Source organism: Oreochromis niloticus, linkage group LG16 (assembly GCF_001858045.2).
Source record: "Oreochromis niloticus isolate F11D_XX linkage group LG16, O_niloticus_UMD_NMBU, whole genome shotgun sequence".
In the NCBI taxonomy this organism is placed as follows: Eukaryota; Metazoa; Chordata; class Actinopteri; order Cichliformes; family Cichlidae; genus Oreochromis; species Oreochromis niloticus.
In genome coordinates, this window is record NC_031987.2 from 23,151,399 (window position 1) to 23,175,464 (window position 24,066).

The 24,066-nt window shown below is 41.5% G+C and overlaps 2 protein-coding genes and 1 long non-coding RNA gene across 4 annotated transcripts in view; 2 read left to right on the forward strand and 1 right to left on the reverse strand.

Annotated features, from left to right (window-relative positions):
- Positions 1-4,270: 4,270 nt before the first annotated feature.
- On the reverse strand, positions 4,271-8,657 carry zic5 (zic family member 5 (odd-paired homolog, Drosophila)). Its single transcript, XM_003451620.5, has 2 exons — positions 7,432-8,657; positions 4,271-6,100 (listed from the first exon to the last, which is right to left on the reverse strand). Exons 1-2 carry the CDS (start codon positions 8,471-8,473, stop codon positions 5,661-5,663), a joined length of 1,482 nt encoding a protein of 493 aa, XP_003451668.1. The 5' UTR covers positions 8,474-8,657; the 3' UTR covers positions 4,271-5,660.
- A 1,549-nt stretch (positions 8,658-10,206) lies between these two features.
- Positions 10,207-24,066, forward strand: part of LOC109197484 (uncharacterized) — a 106,417-nt gene continuing 92,557 nt past the window's right edge. For both annotated transcript variants that reach the window (XR_003216701.1, XR_003216702.1), the window contains exon 1: positions 10,207-11,719. This is a non-coding gene — a long non-coding RNA (uncharacterized LOC109197484). The remainder of the gene's footprint in view (positions 11,720-24,066) is intronic.
- On the forward strand, positions 12,858-16,977 carry zic2a (zic family member 2 (odd-paired homolog, Drosophila), a). Its single transcript, XM_003451621.5, has 3 exons — positions 12,858-14,405; positions 15,599-15,762; positions 15,964-16,977. The coding sequence occupies exons 1-3, from the start codon at positions 13,433-13,435 to the stop codon at positions 16,156-16,158; spliced, it is 1,332 nt and encodes a 443-aa protein (XP_003451669.1). The 5' UTR covers positions 12,858-13,432; the 3' UTR covers positions 16,159-16,977.

Sequence of the window (24,066 nt, forward strand, 5' to 3'; positions counted from 1 at the left end):
CTCTTCTGAGTAGCAGTGCATCTGCAAAGTACCCATGATACATGTGACAACATAGGAAATCAGTTAAGTAACCCAGTCCCTAAAAGACTTAGTTAAAATGTTATAATTATGCCTCTACCAGTGACGCACTGATCGTTCATCCCAGAGATTATCTACCTCCTAAAGGACAAGGTAAAGAACAAAGTGTTTATCATCAGGGATGACTAACGTAGAGCTTACATTTAAAACAAAACAATACACAAATGTTTCTTGTTTAAGCGTTACAATAAAAAATTATTTATTCGGCTTGAAAATATGCCACATGTAATTGTTTCAATTCATTCACATAGAATTATATTAGCTCTTCAAATTTAATTTCACAGTGCTAACATTGCAAATATCCACATGTGTATTGTGTTTCAAAGACGCCTGGCACTTGTTAGAAATGTGTTCTGTCAGTAGGGTTTTTACACTTCATTTGTGCATTTTTGCTTGAGTTTCTTTTTTCTCATGCCCCTCCAAAATATTTTTTACGCTGAAAACACAATAATTAGTCTTAATTTGATTAGTGTAATATATAAAAAATATAGTCCTTATGGGGGACAATTTTGGATATGTTTTGACCCAAAACAGTATTTAAAATTAAGTCATGGAAAGCTTTTTAACAATGACTTTCAAACAGAAGAGCAAGCTCTTGTGTACACTCTGCCTGTATTAGTGGTACCACTTAACAAAAAGTCTAAATGTCAGAGCAAGAATAATTTTCCTCATCACTCAGGTTCTGCTTATATAAAATGATAAAAGCGCCCAAACCTGCAAAACTCCTACATGTCTTTGTAGAACAGGCAAAACATTATAATGGGGAGAAAAAAAACCAACAACATATTTTTGCTATTAACGCTATAAACATGATGATGTGCTCACAGTAATTGATTTAATGAAGTTCCTATGAAACTAAAACCAAGTAGGCTACAGGTCAGTAGAGTAACCCCCCCTGCGTGCCCACTGTCAGATGTTTAAAGTCCCGGACTCCTTTGGGAAAGACATCAGGGCTAATAGGTGAAACCACAGCTGCTGATGTCGGGCTGAAGAGGAGCGACATTCCCCCTGCAGAAGTCCGAGAGCACCGAGTGTGAAAGCAGACGAAGAATTTTCATTTCTCCCAGCGTTCCCAATCCATGCTTCTGGAAAAAGATTCCTCTCCCCTCCACAACAAAAAAAGAAGAAAAAGAAAAAAAATGTTTTAAATCGCTTCCTTTAAGTTGGAATTCTCATTTTTTCCTGCAGGTTGGAGTGCAAAGTATAAAACTTAATGGCTGCAGAGCAAACTGAGAAGGGGCACTTTGATTCTGTTGGAGGAAAAAGAAGAGAAAAAAGGGGGGCGGGGGGGGGGGGGGGTTGTATCGGCTCTAAAGGCAGCCTTGGAGTTGCGAATGTGGAAGTTAAGCGGGAGCCGTGCAACTTAAACTGAGCTGCCTTGTTTTCTGACATGCTCATGAAACTTAAGCTAGCTAGTAACCAGGTAGGGAGCTTTAAAAAATGGCAAAATGCCTGCACTGCAAATATGAGGCCAGTAAAAACAAAGTTCCCACTCACAGAAAGTAATGCACACAAACAGGTGGAATCCTGTGGCAAAGACGCTCTTTAACGCTGTAAGTGCAGAGACACTGAACGTGCTCATAAGTTACCACCATCATTCAGAAACATCAGTCTCCATTAAGATTTGGCTCCACAGCAAGAACTGGCAGATAATATAACGCTTTTAACACTGTCTTTTTACTGGCTGCTATTTCATAAGGTTGATTTACTTACTAATAGGAAATATTTAAAACTAAAAATAATAAAACCATTTCCACCCATCAGGACGTTTGTTTGAGCTGAGTAGGTGAACTGTGCACTTACTTTAATAAACTGGTATCCATTTGATGTGAAATACCTGCAAAATCTCGACATGTCAGATTTATTTAGCCGCATTCCGTGTGTTATTTACAGGGGTCGTGGTTTACGATTATCACCCTCGTCTTCATTCTCATATTGAGGAAACGGGAGAAGTGTGATTTATTTATTTTTAGCTGAGATGGTAAAACGGGCCAGAGGTATCACAAGGTGTTGCTGTTCTGCTGTATGTGAATTCTGGGAGGTGGGAGGGTGAGAGGGGGGTTAGTGTGAAGAGGTGCCGTTTGCGTCTCCGCACCTGATTTCTGCTTCCTCCAAATTAAAAGTAAAGTTAATTAACAGAATATATATATTTTTTAAACTCAACTTCTTTATCCCCCCTCTTCTGTCTCTCCTTCTGGTACTTTATTCCCCTCCAAACCCAAAAGCACTTTTCTGTTGCCGTAAAGGTGATCCATGCGCACTACAGTTTCTGGCGCAGGTGCTCTGATCAAATCACTTGCAGTCTTGAGTCGAGACTCTTAACTTTTGTGACAAAAAAAAAAAAAAAAAGATCACTTCACATGCACTTTTGGCGAGCATTGTGCCGGTAGTATTCAGGAGATGGATAATGCTTGTAAACTCTGACAAGACGGCGTTTGTTTTGCCTCCACGCTCGTCTGAGAAATTATCGTTCAACCCCCTTTAAAGGGGCGCGATTGAGAAGCAGCGGCGCTCTCACTGCGACTTCTTGCTTTGTCCTCTCCCAAGTGGCGTCTGCATGTCTGACTCTGCCGGTTACTGATTTGCAGGCAGTATGTTAAGGTGGCCCATGTAAGTGATTTCCACGGACATCCCTCTAAAGGAGAACAAATCGTTGACAAAGGAGTGCCTTTCCAATTCAACAGCGTCGTTAGGACAACCAAAAAAGTATTTCTCAGATAATAAGTTCTACTTCAAAGCGTTTCTCACTGAAGGGTGACCGCTTCACTCCTTTTCTTGAAATGAACTCTCCCTCCTTTTAATGTCTCTGGTTATTTTTCATCGTGTTTATTTTGTAACATTCATTGAGCATTTGTTTCCAAACAGGACATACAAGAGCACGCTACTCTCTTGGCCCCTACCCCTTCTATATATAAAAAAAGAAAAAAGTCGAGGCACAAAACAAGAAGAGGCCCACAAGTGCGTATAGTTTGAATGAAGCGGCAGATAAAGTGTTCTCTTTTCTCCCCCCATTTTTCTTTCTTTTTTTTCTTGAGAAGGCAGCTGTAAAATTGATCAAGCTTGTGTAATACAAACCTGCCCTTTTATTAAAGCTTTGCGGTGCTGGTGTGATTATTATTATTATTTTTTCCTCTTTGGCTGTAAAATTAGGTTCATTAATGTTGTTTTACGCGCCGGTGACGATTCCCTTGTGCGCCTTTTATTGCCTCAGTCCCCAAATCCTCCCAGGCTGATCCAAGTCAGGTGTATTATCAGTTAAAACTCATAATAATTTCTCATTGCCCTTTTTTTTTTATATGCAAGTGTTAGTTGATAACAACTTTGTTTGTTTGTTGTGTTCACAGGAATCTAGTTGCACACATACGCTCACAGACTGGTTGGAATTTAGGTGCCATCAACCTGCCAAAGGTATATTTGTGACAGCACACACATTTCTGGAGAGGGTACATCCTATGCTTTGATTATAGTTCATTTAGTGGCAGTTAGCATTTTTTTCTCCCCTTTTAACCGGACATATTCAAATGCGAGCGTCTCACTGCCCAATTGCCATAGAAATCCTAACGCACCATGAAGACTGTCAAAGCAGCCAGCCTTCCTCTCAGAGGCTGCAGCCTTTGAAGTGGTGCAGAACTGGCGTTGGTCAATTTTAATTCTATAGACTGGACAGGCAACTCTTTGAAAGTGAGATTGCGCGTTTTAATGGAGGAAATAAGAGGGGGAGCTTGTTTTATACACTCTATACAAGGCTCTGCTTATTGTCGGATATCTTTTTATCTTTTATTTTTCCCATGAATGATTCATGCCTCGGCTGCTTTGTGCCGTCGCGCCTTTCAGAGGTAGCGCCATCAGGGGGCTATAAGTTTTCCCATTAGCTCAGTGATTAGTTTATACCAGCCTCCTTGGCCCGTTAGGCCTGTTTCTGAGAAGAGTTGGATATTTTATAGAAACGTCAGTATGGCAGGTGAAGAGAGCTGCTTCAGCTTTTTCACTCGAGGTGAGACTGATGTTGATGTTTTGCAGTCACTGTGTGTAGTCCACATTAGAAGGACGTCTGCTAAATTACATAGCGTAAAATAATAATAACAAGAAGAAGTAAAGGCACAGTCCTCCTATAAAAACTTCTAAGGACAAAACAAATGACCCCCTTTAATCAAACTCACCTGTAAATCATGTTAATGATATGTGACACTTATTTACTGTATATGTCCTGTTTTTATTATTAAATTTTAGCATGATTTTTTTATATTGTAAATTAATTCTTGAACATCAAAGGTCTGCACAATCATAGCTGATTCATCTCTCTCTCTCTTTTTTCTCCATCCATTATTATCCAATGGCACCATGCACCTCAATATGAAAGACAGATCACTACAAAAGGCATGCGGGGGGGGGGGGGGAGAGGGACTTTTCACATTACACAGCCTATTCAAGTAAATGTTTCTTCTTTTACAGAGCACAAATAAAAAATATAAACTCAGAAAGTTAAAAGGTGAATCTGAAAAAAAAAAAACAACAGCAAAAAAACCAAAAACCATCAGCAGGGTACTATGCATCACCAAAACTGATATCATTATTCTTTGGTGTTTCTGTAATTCCAGTACAACATTGAAACCAGCAAATAAATTACAATGTACAAAACAACATTTTTTTTCCTTGTAATTAAAAACTACACAACATTCACAAGCATCAGCACAATTACATATGTACAAATCCTACAGGATCAAAGCCTGTCAGTGTAGACATTTAGGGTCTCAAGGGACTTACTGGACTCTTTAACAAGCGTTAAACTTGCGTATTTTGCATAAAATATAGTCTTAAATAGTTCTTAAATATTACAAAATTCCATCCAAACACATGTATAAATCTGATAAGATAAATGCGAACCCTTAAGACACTCAGATGTTTCCCTCCTCTCCTGTATTTTTTTTTCCTTATTAGTTTTTTCAAAGTTTGTACCACATTTTAAAGAGATTAGCTGAAATAGAAAAAAGGCCTCCTCTCTAGCCTCTAGATTTTTTTAAATTCATTACTTCTACTTGTGGAGCTACAAGCAGTACCTTCTCTTTAATGTGACACTGATTGATTGCAGTGAAGTTATTAACTGCAAGAGGATGTGAAAGATGTCATTTCAGCACACCAGTGGAGTCTTGAGTTATGCAGTTAATTAAATCCTGCATTCATCTCGTGGAAAAAAAAATACACACACATTAATCTAGTTCTAGTCCGACCTGATTCAAAGAAAAAAAATATTTTTTTTTTTGGTTCTTTCAAATTGGAAGCAAATTTTCTTCTTTCTTTCAAGTCAAATCTCCGTTTTAAACTGATTGTTGGACAGTTATGATTTACATGTTAGGTTAAGGTCAGGGGTCATCTGGGTTAAGGGGGACAAAAAAGTCTTTCTTGTTTGATGAAGCTACATTGCATCCACACTGAATGTAATTTTGCTGGTTTTTAGGACAGTCAGTTAGTATCACTACTGATCAATATCTCAAGTGAACCGGGTGGGGGGACAACACAGATGCACACTTTAACGGGTCAACTAAATGACAAGTTTGAAAGTCCCCATGGATGTATAGCAGGTATCAGAGCATTGTCCTCGGGTCTGAATTTCTGAAAGAGTCCTCGTCGTCTGAATCTGTAGTTGGCACGTCGCTGGAGGGGGTGTGAAGGTGGTTGGGCCCTCCGCTCCCCTGGCACACGTACCACTCGTTGAGGTTGGTGACCTGAGGGGAGAGGTTCGCGGAGCGGTTCCTGTGCGGTTCAGAAGTGGGCGAAAGAGGGTCTCCGAGAGGGTTTGTGGAGGAAATATAGGTGACATTGGTAGCAGGGGGCGGCGGGGACTTGCAGTGCACTTTCATGTGTTTCCGCAGCGAGCTCGGGTGTGTGTAGGATTTGTCACAGCCGCGCACTTTGCAGTAGTAAGGCTTGTCGCTGGTGTGGACGTGAGAGTGCTTCTTCCGGTCGCTGCTGTTGGCGAATTTTCGGTCACAGCCGTCAAACTCGCACTTGAAAGGTTTCTCTCCTTGAAGAAATGAGACACACAGAGATACTGTTACGAGGGATAACATCACTAAGTTAAAGCTTTATGGCTTTTGCTTTTATTGTAATTTTTTAATAAGTCAGAATAACAACTGGACATGAATGCTCTGTACCTATTATACCACAACTTGTCAGCATTCCACCTTAAATAAATACAAGTGTTCAGTGTAGAAGCCTGCACGCCTCCGCTGACTAAACGTCCGTTACAGCCACTGCTACACACCCACTTTATATTCCCGTGTGAACACGTGTAACATGCCTTTAGGCCCCTCTAGTTTACAGGGGATGTGTGTATGTAGTTTAAAAGGGGGCAGTTCGGAAAACACCAGGAGACCTATATGTGCCGTACTGGTCTCTTTCTCCCACACACGCACACACAAAGATACATACAACCCTGTCACGCACAACAAACAAACAACAACAACAACAAAAACCCGGAATGGAATGTGAAGTCTAATGCATCCTGCATATTCATAGCAATAATTGGTTAAAGTATTTCCAAAGGGTTTTCCACGTTTTTTCTTCAGTGAATTATTTATTTCCCTTGTGGATTTTACATAATTCAGTTAGGCGAAGAGGCCTATCTATACTGGTGGCAAAAAGCCAAAACTGGGCTATTTACTGGTCAAAATTTGACTTTCAGTCTATTTAAAAAACATAAACAGCTCCCAGAAAGAGCACACACTACAATTTAAGGAAGTTTTTCGGCTAAAATGCACTTTCTGTATCTCTCAGCAGCTCTGCCAGACTTTAGTAGACAGAATATTAGAGCAAATTGTCTTTCTCTGAAGGCACTCTCAGAGAGGTAGTTGTAAATAGTTTGCACCCCCCGATAGGTTACCAATAAATCTGTGTGTAAGCCTAAAGCATGTGTTTTTTGTTTAAATGCCATCTGCCATGTGCATACACTCATCATCAATATATTAACCGTGCTTTTGCGTAAGGATCCTACGCCCGAAGACAATTACATTTACGCGTGTTCTGTCGCTGTGCTGTAGGTACGTAAGCACGTTTTACAAATCATATGCTCTAATTCTTTCACGCCTACTGCGGGTGTCTTGGCGAGTAAGGGAAACAAAAGTTTATATTTAAGAAAGTACACGGAACACAGTAACTCACCACGCGAATTCTTTAATCAGTAAAAGTCTTTTTTTTTCTCGCTTCTGCGCGCAATTACGCACGATCGTTTCATACGTCCGTTTCGAGTGTGAACAGTAAAACAAGGTCGCCTCAGACATAGTCTCATTCTCTGCAACCAAGCCATGTTTTTTTCAGACTGTGGTGCGTATGCTTTATTCAATTTGAAGTACTGACCTGTGTGAGTTCTCTTGTGAATTTTTAGATTCTCCGATCGCGCGAACACTTTCCCACATCCCGGGAAAGGACACGGGAAAGGCTTTTCTCCCGTGTGAACTCGGATGTGGTTTATCAGTTTGTACTTCGCTTTGAAAGCTTTTCCTTCTCGTGGACATTCCTCCCAGAAACAGACGTGGGTGCTCTGCTCCGGTCCCCCGACATGCTCCACCGTGACGTGGTTAACCAGTTCGTGCATGGTGCTGTAAGTTTTAGAGCAGGGCTTTTTTTGACTTTGCTCCTGGTCGATCCATTTGCAGATTAGCTCTTGCTTTATGGGCTGCCGCATGTATCTTAAAAACGCCCCCGCGGCTCCGTGAGGAGCAGAAGCGATGTTCACATTGAGGTTCATGGAGTTGTAGCTGTGGAGAGAAGACGGTCCATAGTGCTCTGGCCTGTGCCCGAAGTGCTCTGGCCTGCCATAGATGTCCCCCGGTATACCCAGGCGCATCTGCCCGTTGAGGGCATGGTGGTGGGCACCTGGGGACGCCTGGTCGTGAAGTCCAGTGAAAAGTGAATGGGCCCCACTTTCCGTGTGCCCATAAGCACCTGTTGGGGAGATGAACATGCCATGGTGATGAGGGGAGGAGGCGGAACTATGCTGGTCGCCAAGTGCATGCATAGCAGAGGCTGAGAGTTCTCTCCTGAGGATGAAGTCCCTGCTGCTTGAGTAGCCTGAGTGGGGGTGAGCCACGGGGAAACCAACTGTGGTCTGAGCAGAAGTGAAAGATGCCGCGGTCTGGGCTTCGGGATGGCTCTGAATGTGCTGAGATGGGCTAAGTTTGAGAGCATTTGTCTGTGCCATGTGCTCTGGTCCAAATGGAGTGAGTGCCACTCCGGGGTCGTTGCCCAGCTCCCCAGGGTGGAGGTGGGCATGGTGGGAGAGAGGGTGATGCCCCCCTAGCCCCGGGAAGCCTGTCATATTCTGATGAGGAAGGGGTTGAGTCGCTGCCAAATCCGCTAATCTTATCGCCGGATTCCTCTTGCTTAAAGGGGGTTCCATAACTACACTGACAAGTCCATCCGCACTCACCGCAACTGGTTTTTTTTCACCACACCACGCTCTCTAAAACATTAGGAAAATATGTATATAAGGGGTCTATAAGTTCTTTTGTCCGGCTTCTAACTCTGCTTGCTCCTTTTCCCACTCTGTCCTCAAGCGATTGGCAGAACATACAACAGTTGGAGGACACAGTGGGGAATACAGTTTAGAAATGGCACTGCGGGTATTGGACGGATTTCGGTGACTGGCAGTTAGGAGAACGAAGCGATTGGCTGTCGTTCAGCGCAGGGGCTCAGCAGGGTTCCGCCCCCTCACTCTCTTTATTGCTGTTGACTCCAAAAAGTTGTACTCAAAGTTACCAGCAGATCCGTTTGGGCGGCTTTGTGTTTACTGCTGCTGGTGCATGTGGATGACCAAAATAACAGTTTGTGTGACATGTGCAACCTTAGTCTACTCCGGGTTTGGTTTATCCACATTTTTTTCTGTTAATTTGGGCGGGGGGGGCGCTTGTGGATGTTGTGAAATATTTCAAGTATTGATATGTACAAATATTCAAATGTGAAGTGAGTTCTGTTTTTTTTTTTTTTTAATTCATACGTACAAAGACGTAGTATAATTTGTCACAAAATACAAGAGTGCACGCCCCACGTTCCTGATAAGTGGAAGTTATGCAAATCTTAATTTAAAGTAAAACACAAATACAATTAAAAATTAATGCATAAAACTGTTTAAGTACTCAGTGGTATATAGATATGACCGATTTCCCCCATATATTGATTAATATGAAATAACTTTGTGTTTACATGTAAACAAGCTTGGAATTAAGTTTTGGATCGTCCAGGCAGTCATTTAATTTTAACGTTGAAGATTAAAAATATATATATTTATGTTCACACATTTTACCCCACCTCCCACACACAAAAGATGGGAAAAAACTGCAAAAACTATTACAATGATTAAAAATAAAAATTTTATGAATAGAAAATGTAAGCTAGCTCTTTTTTTTTCTTTTTTGCTTGAGGTATTAAGGTCCAGCAGCACACTAGGACAAGAGTAGCAGAGCCTAACCTTTCGTTTTATTTTAGCGAATTGCAAAGACAACACTTATTTTTAATTTATTTATTTTTACACCCTTCTCCTCAGTTCATTTCACCAGCTCTTTATTTTTTACCTGCTTTTTTAAAAATAATCTTGGTTATGACTTAGGTTGGCAGACACTTCAGCTGTATTTAAGTTTACTTCAGATGACAGATTATGGCGTGACGGTGTAACCCCCGCTGACAGCAGTACGTGTATCCATCACTGATATGTCTTAATTCACCTTTCCAATCGAATTGTGATGTCTCGCCTCAAACCGCAAATCAGCATGTCAGCTAGTTGTGTGAGGAGTTTTATTTTACAGCTAAAACAAAAAAGAAGCCGACTTTGAAAATAGGGAGAAGCTAAAATATTTATTAAGCAGTGCTTTTTCTTCCCCACGGACACTGAAGTTTTGTAATTGATTTTCATTATGTTGGAGGAAAACCTCTACACGTTATGGTCCTGTTGCACGTGCCCCCCTGCTGAACTGATTTATGAGCTTGATAATCAGCAACTGGAGGTTTTGCTTTAAGACCTTTCATATGTACAAATGGGGCGCTGCAGTGACATTAAGTATATATATATATATATATGTGTGTGTGTGTGTGTGTGAGAGAGAGAGAGAGAGAGAGAGAGAGAGAGAGACTTTTCAAGGTTAGCAGTTATAGGCACCCATGTTATTGTCGCTTGTTGTGTCAAATGTATTTTTATGGAAATTTTAAATTCACACACACACACACACACACACAAATCCACCCACGACCACGTGTGTGTACCGATTATGCTATTTATTAAATAAATAAATTATTCCCTTCTCCAAAGAGAGCTTCTGGAAACCCATAAAACACAGGAGAGCAGTGAGTGCATTGTTTATGATTTCTCCAAGGGCCCCTGATTTACGCTCACCACATTAAGCAGCACAATGGGTTTAATATAATTTACACACTTAGAAATTCATAAAACAAATGTCTCATTTTGGTGGTAAAGCACTGGTTGCTAGTTGGCTATAAATATTTTTGCTTTGATCGTTGCAGTTTAAGGATATTATGCACATTACATATCCTGGTCACTGGCACGTAGTTTCCCCATTTCTAACATGAATCCTATTATAAAATGATTAAAAAGGAAATACATTTAAAAAATAAATAAATAAATGGAGTTTGGGATTTGTTGAATCGGTATAGGAATGGGTTAATTTTTATTTACTTATAGTTTCCAAATAACCCAAAGCTGTCGATGCCTCAGACAGAAGAGGGGGGCGTCTTAAAGCTCTCTCTCTCTTATTCTCTCTCTCTCGCTCGCTCCCTCTCTCTCGCTCCCTCTAAAACAAAGACGCTTTGTCATAAACAGGGTTATTTTACCAAAAGGAGTCAAGAGGGCAACATATGTGGTCTTAACAGGTCAGAGGTCAAACATCCATGAAACACAAGGTCACGTAAGCCACACAAGTAACCTTGCAATGTGTCAACATATTGATACTGTCAGATAACGGAGAGGAGAAATATGCCTTTGGCATCCATTATAACACACAGGCAGAGCGCCCCTTGCGCGATCGGGATTGTTGGGTTTAATGTTATAAACCTGTCAGATGTTATTTTTTCTTTTTCTTGTATTTTTGTCAGCTGTAACTTTAGATTGTGTGTAATATTTTACGTGATTTATTTGTTACGCGTGTGAGCATATCTCAGTGAGTATTGGTACTTCTAAAACCTGTTGAAATACTAGTCTGTGGGGGATTTTGAATAGGTTGGAGGCTTTTTCTTTTCCAGGCAGAAGGGAAAACCCACAGCCTCTTGATGATTGATTTTTTTTTTCTCAAAATTTTCTTTCTCCTTTCCCGTATCTGGGGAAGGTTTTTGTGTTTTTTTTTTTCTTCAGAGAAATAAAGAACTTCTTATAGGGGTCGGCAGACGTGACTTTGAACTTGGATCAGCTCCTGCGTTTCCTGTGGTGCGAGTTGAAATAGACTTGGAAGAATGGCATACAACGCTCAGCCTGTCCCACTCAGAGCTAGGAGACACAATTAAAAAAAAAAGTTTTTAAAACGTTTCCCTGGTCTTCACCATTATTTGTCGTCTAGAGTGCACCGGAGAAGCTGAGACAGGCAGAAAGCTGTGTTGTGTGACGGAACCGCAGAGCTTGTGGGATTTTTTGGGGGGTGAAAATGTAAGTAAACTTCCTTTGACTTGCATGTGAATGAGCAGCTTTGGTGCACGGCCTGTATATTTATGTGGCTACAGATTCAATGTGTGTTTGTTGTGGGAAGTTGTCAGTAAATAATTCAGATGAGTATTTTGGAGTATTTGACTTCTATCTGTCTGGCTGCATGGGACACCAAAAAGGGGGAAAATGAAAGAAGAACAAGAAATCCAATGTAGACATTACTGTGTTAACGTGGAAGGGGCAAAAATCGACTTTTTTTTCTTACAAAAACACACCATATGTCACTATCACCACATCCTACTTTATGGCCGAAAATGCGTCACTGACAGTTCAACACAACCTCTACCTTATAGGTCACTAAGGGTTAACTTTCACCTTAGCCCAGTTCACCGCTGTAACATGTAACTTAATTGGTGTGGTAAAGTGAGAACCACCAATGAAGCAGAACTAGCGACATATACAACCACTAAAGAAACCGTCAGCCACCACTGACGGCTGCCCGGGTGAGAGCTGGAGCACCACTAAAGGCCCAGTTGTGGTTGTACAACCAGTGGAAAACCACTGGACTCCATATGGAGCCACACATGCTTTTTCAGCTGTCAGGAATTAAGTGACTCAAACTTTATTTATTTTTTTTCTGGTAAAGATGGATAGATAGCTTTTTGCCTTTACTGAGATGACATGACTGTATAGCATTGTGGTTAATTAACAATTTATTTTTGATGTCAGTTCCTGTAAATTAAATACAACATCAGCGCTTTTTAAAAACACGGATACAGTAAAATACACAGATCAGTTACGTCACATCTACAAAACTACCTAATCAATACCTTAATCTAATATGTCAACTTTTACTTTTTACAATCTTCACTATTTCTCATCAAATGCTGTGTTTGTATCCTTCATACTACAACTTTGCACCCTCAGAATATAAACAACAAAAACAGCTCTCTCCTCTCTCTTGTCGTGATCCCTTCGTCCGCACACCTCCCAAATCTTCTCCTAAAAGTAGGCGGTAATTATTAGTGGAAAATGGCGTTGCGCTATTAAGTCGCCAAAGCGCTACCTGCTATTGGAGGGGCACCTGGGATTGATGAGGCGCGGCGGCCAATGAGACTGCGAGGAATGAATGAACGCTCTCCAGTTAAAGGGGGCGGAAGAGGAGGTAGAGCCAGTCCACGGAGAAACAGGGACCCTCCGCGATAAACACGGGCAAAGCCAGAGAAATAAATACATGCGCGTTTGGGAACGGCGTTTTTTGAGATGCCCCAGCTACTGTCGCTCTGCTGTACGCAGAATGCATCTAGTACGATAATTATTTAATTCTTCGAGTCGATTTTAAGGCAAAAAAACAAAACAAAACAAAAAAACTGCCGTAATCAAGAGAAGAGGACACGAGGAAACTCTTGGATTTTTAAGTCACAAGTAAACTAGAAGTAAATTCAGTGTTCGATAAGCCGAGATTCCCTCTTTTATTTTTTTATTTTTTTAATATTTCTTTTTTTTTTCTTTCCTTTTCTTTTCTTTTTTTCAACTCTTGAGCGGAGCAGCGCTTTGAAACACGCCTGATATGTTGTTTCCAAGGCTGGAAGTTCAATCCTCGCGTGCCAGCATCGAGATTTGATTTTTCCTTCTTCTTCTTTTACTTATTTGCTGTAGCTTCGAGCTCTGCGCAGGTGTTTTATTTTTTAAAAAAGAAATCGCTTTGAAGACATAATGCTACTGGATGCTGGTCACCAGTTCCCAGGACTCGGAGTGGGCTCGTTTGCCAGGCATCACTCAGCCAGCGAGATGCAGGAGAGAGACTTGAGTTTGGCACAAAATAGCTTTGTTGACTCTGCACACATGGGTGCGTTTAAGCTGAACCATGATCTCTCCCCGGGACAGAGCTCTGCCTTCACCACCCAGGCGCCGGGCTACCCCGCGGCGGCTCTGGGGGCTCACGCCGCCCATGTCACCTCGTATGCAAGCTCTCCTTTCAACTCCACCAGGGACTTTCTCTTTCGTAGTCGCGGCTTCGGAGAATCCTCTCCGGCGAGTAGCCAACACACTATTTTTGGCCCCACGGCGGGATCCCTTCATCACTCCCACACAGACACTCAAGGCCACATTCTGTTCCCCGGGATCCACGACCAGCATGGGTCCCACGGATCCCCGAACGTCCTGAATGGGCAAATGAGGCTTGGACTACCCGGCGAAGTTTTCGGACGCTCCGACCAATACCACCAGGTTTCCAGTCCGAGGACCGACCCGTACTCGGCCGCGCAGCTCCACAACCAGTACGGCTCCATGAATATGAACATGGGGATGAACATGGCAGCCCACCACCACCCCGGTGCCTTTTTCCGCTACATGAGGCAGCAGTGCATCAAGCAGGAGCTCATCTGCAAGTGGATCGACCCCGAGCAGCTCAGCAACCCCAAAAAGTGTTGCAATAAAACTTTTAGCACCATGCACGAGTTGGTCACGCACGTCTCTGTGGAGCACGTCGGTGGTCCGGAGCAGACCAACCACGTCTGCTTCTGGGAGGATTGCTCCCGGGAGAGCAAACCGTTCAAGGCAAAATACAAACTGGTGAACCACATTCGGGTGCACACTGGAGAAAAGCCTTTCCCCTGCCCCTTCCCTGGCTGCGGGAAGGTCTTCGCACGGTCGGAAAACTTGAAGATACACAAGAGGACGCATACAGGTAATTAAAATAATAATACAAATAATAACGATCGCGCAAGCTTTATTTGATATAAACTGGTTTTATTTAAATAGTAAGACTGGTGTGGTTGTTGTCACCGAGCGTGCCCGAGGATTTATTTCGCTGTTGTAAATGCGTATCTTGCCAAGACAAACACGCATTAAGATCTAATTACCAGCGGGTATTTTAGGCTGCTAAAGTAGTATTCCAGGATCACATCCAGGACAGACAGGGAGAGAGAGAGAGAGAGAGAGAGAGGAGAGGGAACAAATGCGTTTAAAATGGTGGGGATACTTCATTTCTTCGTTACACGGCTACTCTGGGCCCGTTCGAACTCTTCTTCTGGTGCTTTAAAAACGCACAGAAAGCAGTTTAGTTGGCTCTCTAGGAGCTTTATTGTTCCGGCTAAACTTTAGAAATGGGTCAAAGGGAATAGAGAGAGCGCGTTGCGTGCGTCCTAGAGCAGCCAGGCTCGTAGTAAAATCACATCAGCTCATTCATGATACTCTCTGCGTGTATGTATGTGTGTGTGTGTGTATTTCGCGTCTCCTCACCCCCACCCACCCCCTTTTTCCATATAGATTTTTCTCCTTGTGTCCTTATTAAATATTTGTATTTAGCTCTGAAACGATTTGCACTTGGTGTTTGCTCGGGGGTTGTGTGTAGATTTAGCCGAGCACAGTAGCAGCAATGCCGCCAGGAATGCCTTTTGTTTTCCCATGCGCCTCTCTCATATGTGTTGAGGTGCTAGACAGGGCCATTACCAGCCTCTCACATTTTGACTTATTTTCTAGGAAATACATTACGGTGCCGTGCCATGAAATTGGCCACGTGCTAATTAGATTTTTATTGTCTCCCGGCAAATGATATGCCTTCTGCAGGCCTACTGAGGACGGCCTCGTCGCCTTTCTCCCACCCCCTTCCAATCACTATGCGCATTATTTAGGCTAAATAAGACGTCGCAGCACCCCCACTTCGTTTTAAAAGACGCTTGAAACTTTGTCACAATTGTTACGACTAAACGTGTTGCTTTTAACCCTGCATTTTATTTACATTTTTGAAATGGATGGCATCAGCAATACTCTGCACTCAACTTTTACAACAGACTGGTTCTCCACAAGCTCTTGTTGTTACACACTTCAGCCTGAGGCAGTCTTAAAAAATCTTTTCTTTTCTTTATTTCTTTCTTGCAGGAGAGAAACCGTTCCAGTGTGAGTTTGAGGGATGCGACAGAAGATTTGCAAACAGCAGCGACCGAAAGAAACACATGCACGTTCACACGTCGGACAAGCCATATCTCTGCAAAATGTGCGACAAGTCTTACACACATCCCAGCTCTCTACGAAAACACATGAAGGTAAGTAAGGCGTTGCAGGAAGTGTGTGTGTGTGTCTCTTCTTGTATTAATTATTTATATTTTTGTACAGTCTAATACCAGGTGCATTTTAGAATTTATCCAGTTCTTTAGTGTTTTTTTTTGTTTATTTGTTTGTTTAACGTGTAAATCAGAGAATAAATACGTATTTTTTTCTTTTCTTTTTTCTTATTTCTTTTTTAGGTCCACGAATCCTCTCCACCAGCGTCAGACTCATCACCAGCAGCCAGCTCTGGTTACGAATCATCCACACCTCCAGGACTGGTGTCACCCACCACGGAGACTCAAAGCAACACCACCCTTTCCCCAGCCTCAGCTGTGCACAACACCACCAACCACAGTGGCCTGTCCTCCAATTTCAGTGAATGGTATGTTTAGGACTACGCTGAAATGAAGCGACACACACTCGTTTCACTGAGTTTTGGGACATGTGCACACAGGAGGCACACGAACACTTCTTTATTTTTTAATCTTATTATTTTGGATTTACCAGGGAAGATGATGATTACCAACAGAGGAAAAATATGTATAATATTTGAGGTGTATTTCATATAATGTAAATAATCACTAAAAGCCCAAATTCCATTTGGTTGTGATAGTTCGTCTGTCTTTGGTGTGTTGATGTTCCTTCAATGGTAGCTATTTCTCTTAACTGGACCTTTTAGTGCACACATTACAATAAAATTGTACTATAATGGTGAATATTGTGATCCTAAGGCAAATTGATTGTACTATACTAAACATCTATAAACTGGAAAGAGTGCCAAAGTTAACATTTAACTCAAACAGACCACAATATTATGCTTGTGAATGTATATTTTAGTTTGCTGGGCTTAACTTGTGATGTTTTGTGCTTTGCAAATTGGAATTGTGAAACACTATCTGGAAGATTGTGAGGACAATAAACGTTGTGCCGTTCGATTTTTTTTTCTTTCCTGTAACTACACCCTTCCTTTTGTAAATATCAGCTGCCATATTTATCCATTTGTAATTAAATTATGGTATTTACTTGCTACAGATGAAACAGTATTTATAAAGAATGTTTCTTTACTATAAATATGTACAATTACGAGCTAAACATGGGCAGTTGTTTCGTTATGTGCTTTTGTTCAAAGTTTTAAGAGGTGTTTTCTTCCTTATTGTGATAAGAATTTTACTGCATACAAATATAATAAAAGGTGTTGCAAGTGCTAAATACCCTTTTGCCTTTTCCTCCTTTTTACGCTGCTGGGTGCTTGGTGCAGTTTGTAGTGAGTTACACGCAGTTTGGGATTTAGTCTGGTTTGGAATCGGTCAGAGAAGTTTTATGACTTCACACTTTTCGTTTCTTTTTCTAAACTAGTCATTATCTTCACTCTCTAAATGTCCATGCTATCAGCTCTTTTCCTTTCGAGGAGGAAAAAGCATCGTGAAAGTCATGCTGTCAGGCCCTTAAGACAATGGGGCTGTGGAAATAAATAAGAAGTCCGGGAATTAAAAGTGTGGCCTGTGTGCGCACACAGTCTGAATTTTCTGAAAGCCAAACTATTTGAAATAATACATTTAATTTCTAACTTTTTAAAAAGAATGATTCAATTAATATATTATTAGTTTTATTTTAATTAAAGAGGAAAACACAGCAAACTAGGCAATTTATCTTCTGCGCAATCAGCACGTGAACGCAACAAAATGCGTGCGAAAGCTGCTCTGTTCTCGCAGGCATTTGGGGGTGTGGGGGGAGCAAAGCTTTTCTTCTCCGTACATCATTGTCTTATCCCTTTTTAAAATTTTCCCAAACCAGGTGCGGGGATTTTTATTTGAAAACAGAAACTGTAAATATAACCCCCCCCCCCCCCCCCCCCCCTCCCCTCCCCCCAAGCTGGACACTTCACCGGACAGGAGTTTAGTGCAGCCGTGAAACAGCCGTGAACTTGAACTTGACACAGCTTTAGTTCTGTTTTCTGGAGCCCATCTTGGTGCTCTGGTTTCAGCTTGTTCTTGGGGGATGACCATGTGTTTCCGTAGTCCTGCTATTAATATAGATGGGTTTTAAGTGCTCGGATGTGACGGTTTGTGTTGCTGCTGTTAAACTTAACGACTCAGATTAATATCAGTGTTACCTTGCAGCCTGTTTACACCCACGGATGGGCTAAATGTCACCGTGTGAGGCCACGACAAGTGCTTGTCTAGTTGCGTGACGCTTTGAGAGACGCCGGCCTCTGCTGTATTGCGCATGCTTGCCAGAACGAGCTGCTGTCATTATTTTTACATGAGTCGTGCTTCATGGATGTTGAGCAAAGAAAAACGCGAAGTGGGACTCGTTATCTTTTCCAGACCGCTGTAGCAGCAAGTGGCACTCTGTCTTCTTGAGCTGTTAGCAAACACTGAGTTAGTGCTCACATTTCTTGGCTCTCAGAGTGATGTGGTAAATGAAAAGATTGTGGATCCTCCGGGAAGTCAGGCTAATTACGACCAGACAATATTAACTAAAAGCTGTTAGAACCTTATAAAAATATGTTTTTATTTCTCCCCCCTCTCTCTCTTTCTTTCTCTCTCCCTTTTAAAATTCTTTAATACATCTGAGTTTTGTTAGACTGCTTTCCGCCTCACATACTTGGTTTATGTGCCAATCAAGAGCGCAAACTTGAATTTGGTGCTGTTTTATCGTTGTGGCAGAGATGGAGAAAAGAATTATTCGTTGTGGATTTTTTTTTCACAGTATTTAGCACGTGAAATCACCTCCTAATGGCCTTTTTAGTGGCTGGCCCGGTGACCTCCTCGCATGAGGAAGGTATGACCTGTGGGGAGTGGGAAAGGTCAGCTCCACACAGTGTGTCGATGTCGGTTCCTGTTCGGCTCCTGCTGTGCTGATATTGATCCGCAGAGAAGGAAGCGGGTTTTTTTTCCTTCTCACATCTCTTTGTAGGCTACATTGTGTACTGTTAGGATAATACTGTAGTGTATACTGTAAAGGCACACTCAGCTTGCCTCACTAGAGCCCCTACATATATAGGTCTGTTAAAGTCTTGTGATGTGTTTCACTTCGCAACTTTTTGCGCAATAGCGCGTCGTCTCGTCTCTCTATATACTTACTGTACTGTATATAGCAGAGATGACAAAGTTTACTTTGACTTTGACAAAGTGGTACTTTTGCGGCCAGGCTACACGTGGATAGCAGAGGTGAAACCTGTTAATGGGCATTTTTTAATTTGCAAAAAATAAAAAAAATAAAAAAATTGGACGACTATTTGGGGGTGATGTTTTACGAGATGGAGAATATAAATTGGATATTAAACTGCTACTGAGACACAATCAGCACCCTGATTGCTAGACCATCTTCGCCTTTGCGACCAACATGTCAGTAAAATAAAATCAACGTGGAAACAACAGGTTTTCACTCACATTATAGGCTGCTTTAAATAATGGCTTCTTTAACAGACAGCGTAGTGCGCATTTATAGACTACAGTAGATAGCAAAATAGAAAAAAAAATGACAAGTGTATTTTTTTGCCTTTATTATGCCACTTAGGATACTATTGCACCCAACTTTATTTGTCATTTCTCAGGGAGAATGGGGATAGTATTACACTCAGTTAGGGAATTGTGAATGATGTCCTCGGTCATAATTAGGGACGTGTTTACGGCAAACAACTATCAGGTCCAGCGTTTCGATATTTGACTCGAGAATATCTAAATTCAGCTGCACTGGAGTTGCAGTTCAAGATGTGAGCTAAAAGGGAATCTGCTGAATGGAGCTGGTTTGAAGTTTGAGTAACAGAGGGAGGCAGTTCTGGATGGGACCGTGGGCCTCCTGGGAATTAAACCAAGTCGGTAACGCACGTGTCCTGAGATGCTGTAGTTTGTTGGGTTTGCAACCACAGCAACACATGAGACGCGTCGCTCATTGGTGATTTCAGGTGCTCTCTCTCTCTCGCTCGCTCGCTCTCTAATACATGCCAAGTGTCCACGGTTTACTTTTAGCCAGTACAAATATGTACGTGAAGGTGCTTTATTCTAACACGTGTGTGTGTGTGTATTTTTCTGGTTAGAGGTCTTGTGGGGAAAAAAATAAATAAATAAAAAATTAAAGTAACAGCAGGCCCATCGGCTATTACCACAGCATAAATTATTGCTCTTTGTCATTCATAATTCATATTCATGGCACCCTTTGTTTGTTTGTTTGTTTTTGTTTAATGTCGAGCATTTTGTCCATGTATTTGTAACGAAGGCTGCGGACAGAGCTACACCTGTTTTACCTTCCCCTGATCAGACAGGCAGCCAGCGTGAGGGTAAATAAAAGGGACCCGGTTTACTTTGAGATATTAAACGTCACGATGCACATTATGAACGCGGTAATGATGCGGAGCACTGAGGGACAGTGGGTGGCTTAGTGAGGGTTTTTTTCCCCACACTGACCGACGAAAGATAATAAGAGAATCTTATACAATAAAGGTTTCAGCCTGTACAGGTTTAACAGTCATCGATAAGGATGGAATGAATGAATGAATGAATGAATGAACTACTTTAGATCTTCACCTCAGCAATGCCATGTGTATTTTTTTATGGACTTTGATTTTTTTTTTTTTAAAGCCAACTTACCAGTTTGTGAAGTCTGTGAAGGCCAAATTTACGATTACAAAGTCAGACATGAACTCACTGAATGAATACAATATATATATATATATATATATATATATATATATATATATATGTATATGTATATGTAGACCCAGCTTTTCTTCTCTGCGGTCCTGCTTCGTTACCAAATCTGTGAATTCTGCTGTTTTAGTTGGCGTTGAAAGAAATGTCATATCACGATGCAGGCAGGCTACTTCCCAAACGGGCCGTTCTCAGTAGAAATAACATGCGCGCTCTTCGGTTGGTGGGTGAGCATGTTTGGGCAGAAAAGTTTTAAAGCAAAAACGTCACATCCTTTAATTGAATTTGAATGAACGCGTCTGTTCGCCTGCGCGTGTTATTTATAGCCGCTCTGTCACTTCAAACAGTGGGCGTTCCCACCTTAAAGAGAATTTTAATACGTGTAGTAAATGTCACGTAGGATTTCCTTAAAGAAAGATCAACAATGGAAGAGAAACAGTATAGAAAACGAAAAAAAAAAAACTTACAGTCACAGCTCACGTTAGTTTTACTCACATCATGTAAAGAAAAAATGTTTTACTATCTTTTTATATATGAATTAAAGTTGGAATGACAGGATTAGTATAATGCTGATATTATGATTTGCATGTAGACTTGGAGGAGGAGGTGTGACAAGGCCTTCCTGGTCTCCCCTCGTAAAAGTTAATAGGGGTGTCACTTCAGTGTGCAGACAAGTGCAGTCCACTTAATATCCAGAGCAATAAATCGCTTAAGTAGAATATAAACATATTCACTATGCCAGATAGATAGATAGATAGATAGATAGATAGATAGATAGATAGAGGGCCTTGTATTATGAGAAAGTGTAAAATTCATATATACAACAGTGATAAAAAGAAAGAAAAGTAAGAAATTAAGTTATTTAATTATTAATTAATCTTTTATTTGCTATTCTCTGAAGCGCTGGGGAGAAAATGTCTTTCTTTCTTTCTTTCTTCCTCTCTGTCTGTCTGTCTGCCCGTCTGTCTGTCTGTGACATGGCTTGTGTTGTTTTTGTACTGAAGTCGATGCACAGTCTGCCTTCCTGTACAACGCAGCTCTCATGGCCTTTCATCTGAGTTCAGCGGCCGCCTTTCTCACACAGATGAATGTGTTTCTGTGAAAGAGCCGGAATGGCTGTCACTTCTCCTGGCACGATGGAGAAACAAACAAAACCCCCTACTCCTTTAAGGAAGCTTGGCGCAGGCACCTCCCATTGGACACAAACACTACAGAGTCAGAAGCACAAATAGCCTTAAAAGCTAAACACTCTCCCTTTCATGCAGAAAGCTTGGCATGACTGGTCCTCTTATGCACACAGAGAAACACAAAGTGGAGAGGTGCAGAGTAAATGACATACTCGAGCTGGACTGAGGTGTGCTTATTGTTGTCGTCGTCCCCCCAGAAAAGTGTTAGAAACCCACTAATCCCTCAAAAAACTCTGCATCCTCCCCTGCTGTTGCTTTTGCAGTGAAGTTCTCGAAGCGGTGCCTACACATCACCTTGCCAGTTCTGTTTATTAACCAATAGATAATGTGCTGCTAATATGAGACGTTTTCAGGTAACTCCTCTTTTTTTTCTTTCTCTCTGGCCAAAGCCAAGACTTTTCAAGACAGGAGCAGGTGTAGCATCAAAGACCAATTATCTGCAAGCTGAACACAAAGCCAACCAGAAACCAGATTATGTTATTGATTTTTTTTTCTCTCATGTATCCACAGTTTGCACATTTTTATACACACAGAATGTGGAACATGTGACAAGTTCATTGCAGAATGTTTTGAGAAATTTGCAAAAAGTACACTACTCCCTGCTCTCTCTCTTCCTCTCTGTCTCTGTCTCTGACACACACACACCTATACACACACACACACACACACACACACACACGCACACACACACACACACACACACACACACACACACAGACTGGGCCAAGGAAATTTTCAATTTCCTCACACCTGTAAACATGCTGTTTTACCTCAGCTCTTTTGATCTTCAAACAGACCAGAGCTGTGCCCTGAGGGACCCCGTGCAGAAAGGGTGACTAGGTGGTGTGTGTTTTCTGGTTTATAGGAATGCTGGCCGGTAATGGAGCATACCTCACGGCCATTTTGCATTTCATATTTTAAGCCCGTGCTGTAGTGGGTTCCTAATGAGGAGCATCTCAGATGAAGCTGAAGAGCGATCACCTCAGAGTCAAGTTCAAGAACAAGGACTGCAGCCTGAATGCTGAAGTAAAAACTGTTTCTTTAGGTCCAAATGTTTTTAATGTAACACTTTAAAATAATAGTACCTGTGCAAGAAAGAACAAAGCATTTTAAGTGAGTCAGAAAGTGAGTAGAAGGGTTTCAAAGGGAGTCATTTCACCTCTTGTGCAAATACGATCATGGTGAACAGTCTAAGCTGATCATTTATGAGGTGTTAGTCTGTATTTTTATTTAAAAAGACTGCAGTGATAGCACTTGAAATGGGCAAATTGAGGATTTTTGCTACTTAAGTTGTAGCGAGCAGCATTTGATTTGTTTCCTCTCGACAGTGACAGCAAACTCAAAAGGTCACCGCTAAAACGTTATCGCAATATGAAAACGCAATCTGTAAGTCACTGCAAATCACGTTCTCCCGGTTGATCTTCCCATTTGAACATTCACTGTGACACATTAGAAAAGTTTCTGAGGGACCTTTTTTTTATTGTTTTATTTTACTTTTTTTTTCTTTTAGGAAAGCGATTCATGCCAGCGAAGCTAGGTGCGAGCGCAGTGCTCATGCCCCCCTCCGCTGTCACTCACATTCAGATCAAGAACGATCAGAAAACAAAAGTCACTGCTCATATTCAAATATTTTTATATGACATGACACAGGAATGAGTTGAATATGCCCCCTACTAATTCCCCCAACACACACACACACACACACACACACACACACACACACACACACACACACACACACACACGCGCAAGCCTACAAACCTTCTGTCAACTTGTGTGTCTTCTCATCTTTTCAGATTTTGTTTATTGATCTTCTTCTCAAATCATACAAGACAACCCCTGACATGAGCTTAATCTAAAGGAAAGCAGCGAGGAGAGTTTGGAGTAAATCTTCCCCTCACTTTGAGATGATTTCATTTCTGATGTGTTGCGACGTGACTGTGTTGAATGTTTAATATCTTAAAGCACATCAGTGGTAAAAGGCTGTCTGACTTCCACAGGTTTAACTAATAAGACAGAAATGAAAGTGGACAGAGATCAAACCAGTTGCGGCCGTCGCGACGCAGACTCTTATTCACAAAGTCATTATCACTCTGATCTTAACAGCATTTTCACAGTCTGCTTCTCTCCAGAGGGTTCCACTCACCAGAGGAGACAAACAAATAACACGCGCGTGTTGGCTTTGTCACATGCAAATCAGCAATCCTCAACTTTTGTTTTTCCATTAAATTCACCATTTGGTCACAGGAATGATATAGGGTATTGATTATATTTCTTGCATATTCTTCTTTTATTGGAAATTTTAAGAAGTATGACAAGTTTTCTCCAGTGCTGGGCTTTCTCAGCAGGGTACCACTCAGACATTGTCTGTTCTCTGAGACGAGGGTGCACTTGCTTACCTCTACTTCTTGAGTTTAGTGAGCTGGAAGGAGCTAATTTCATTGACTTTCACCTCCTTTTC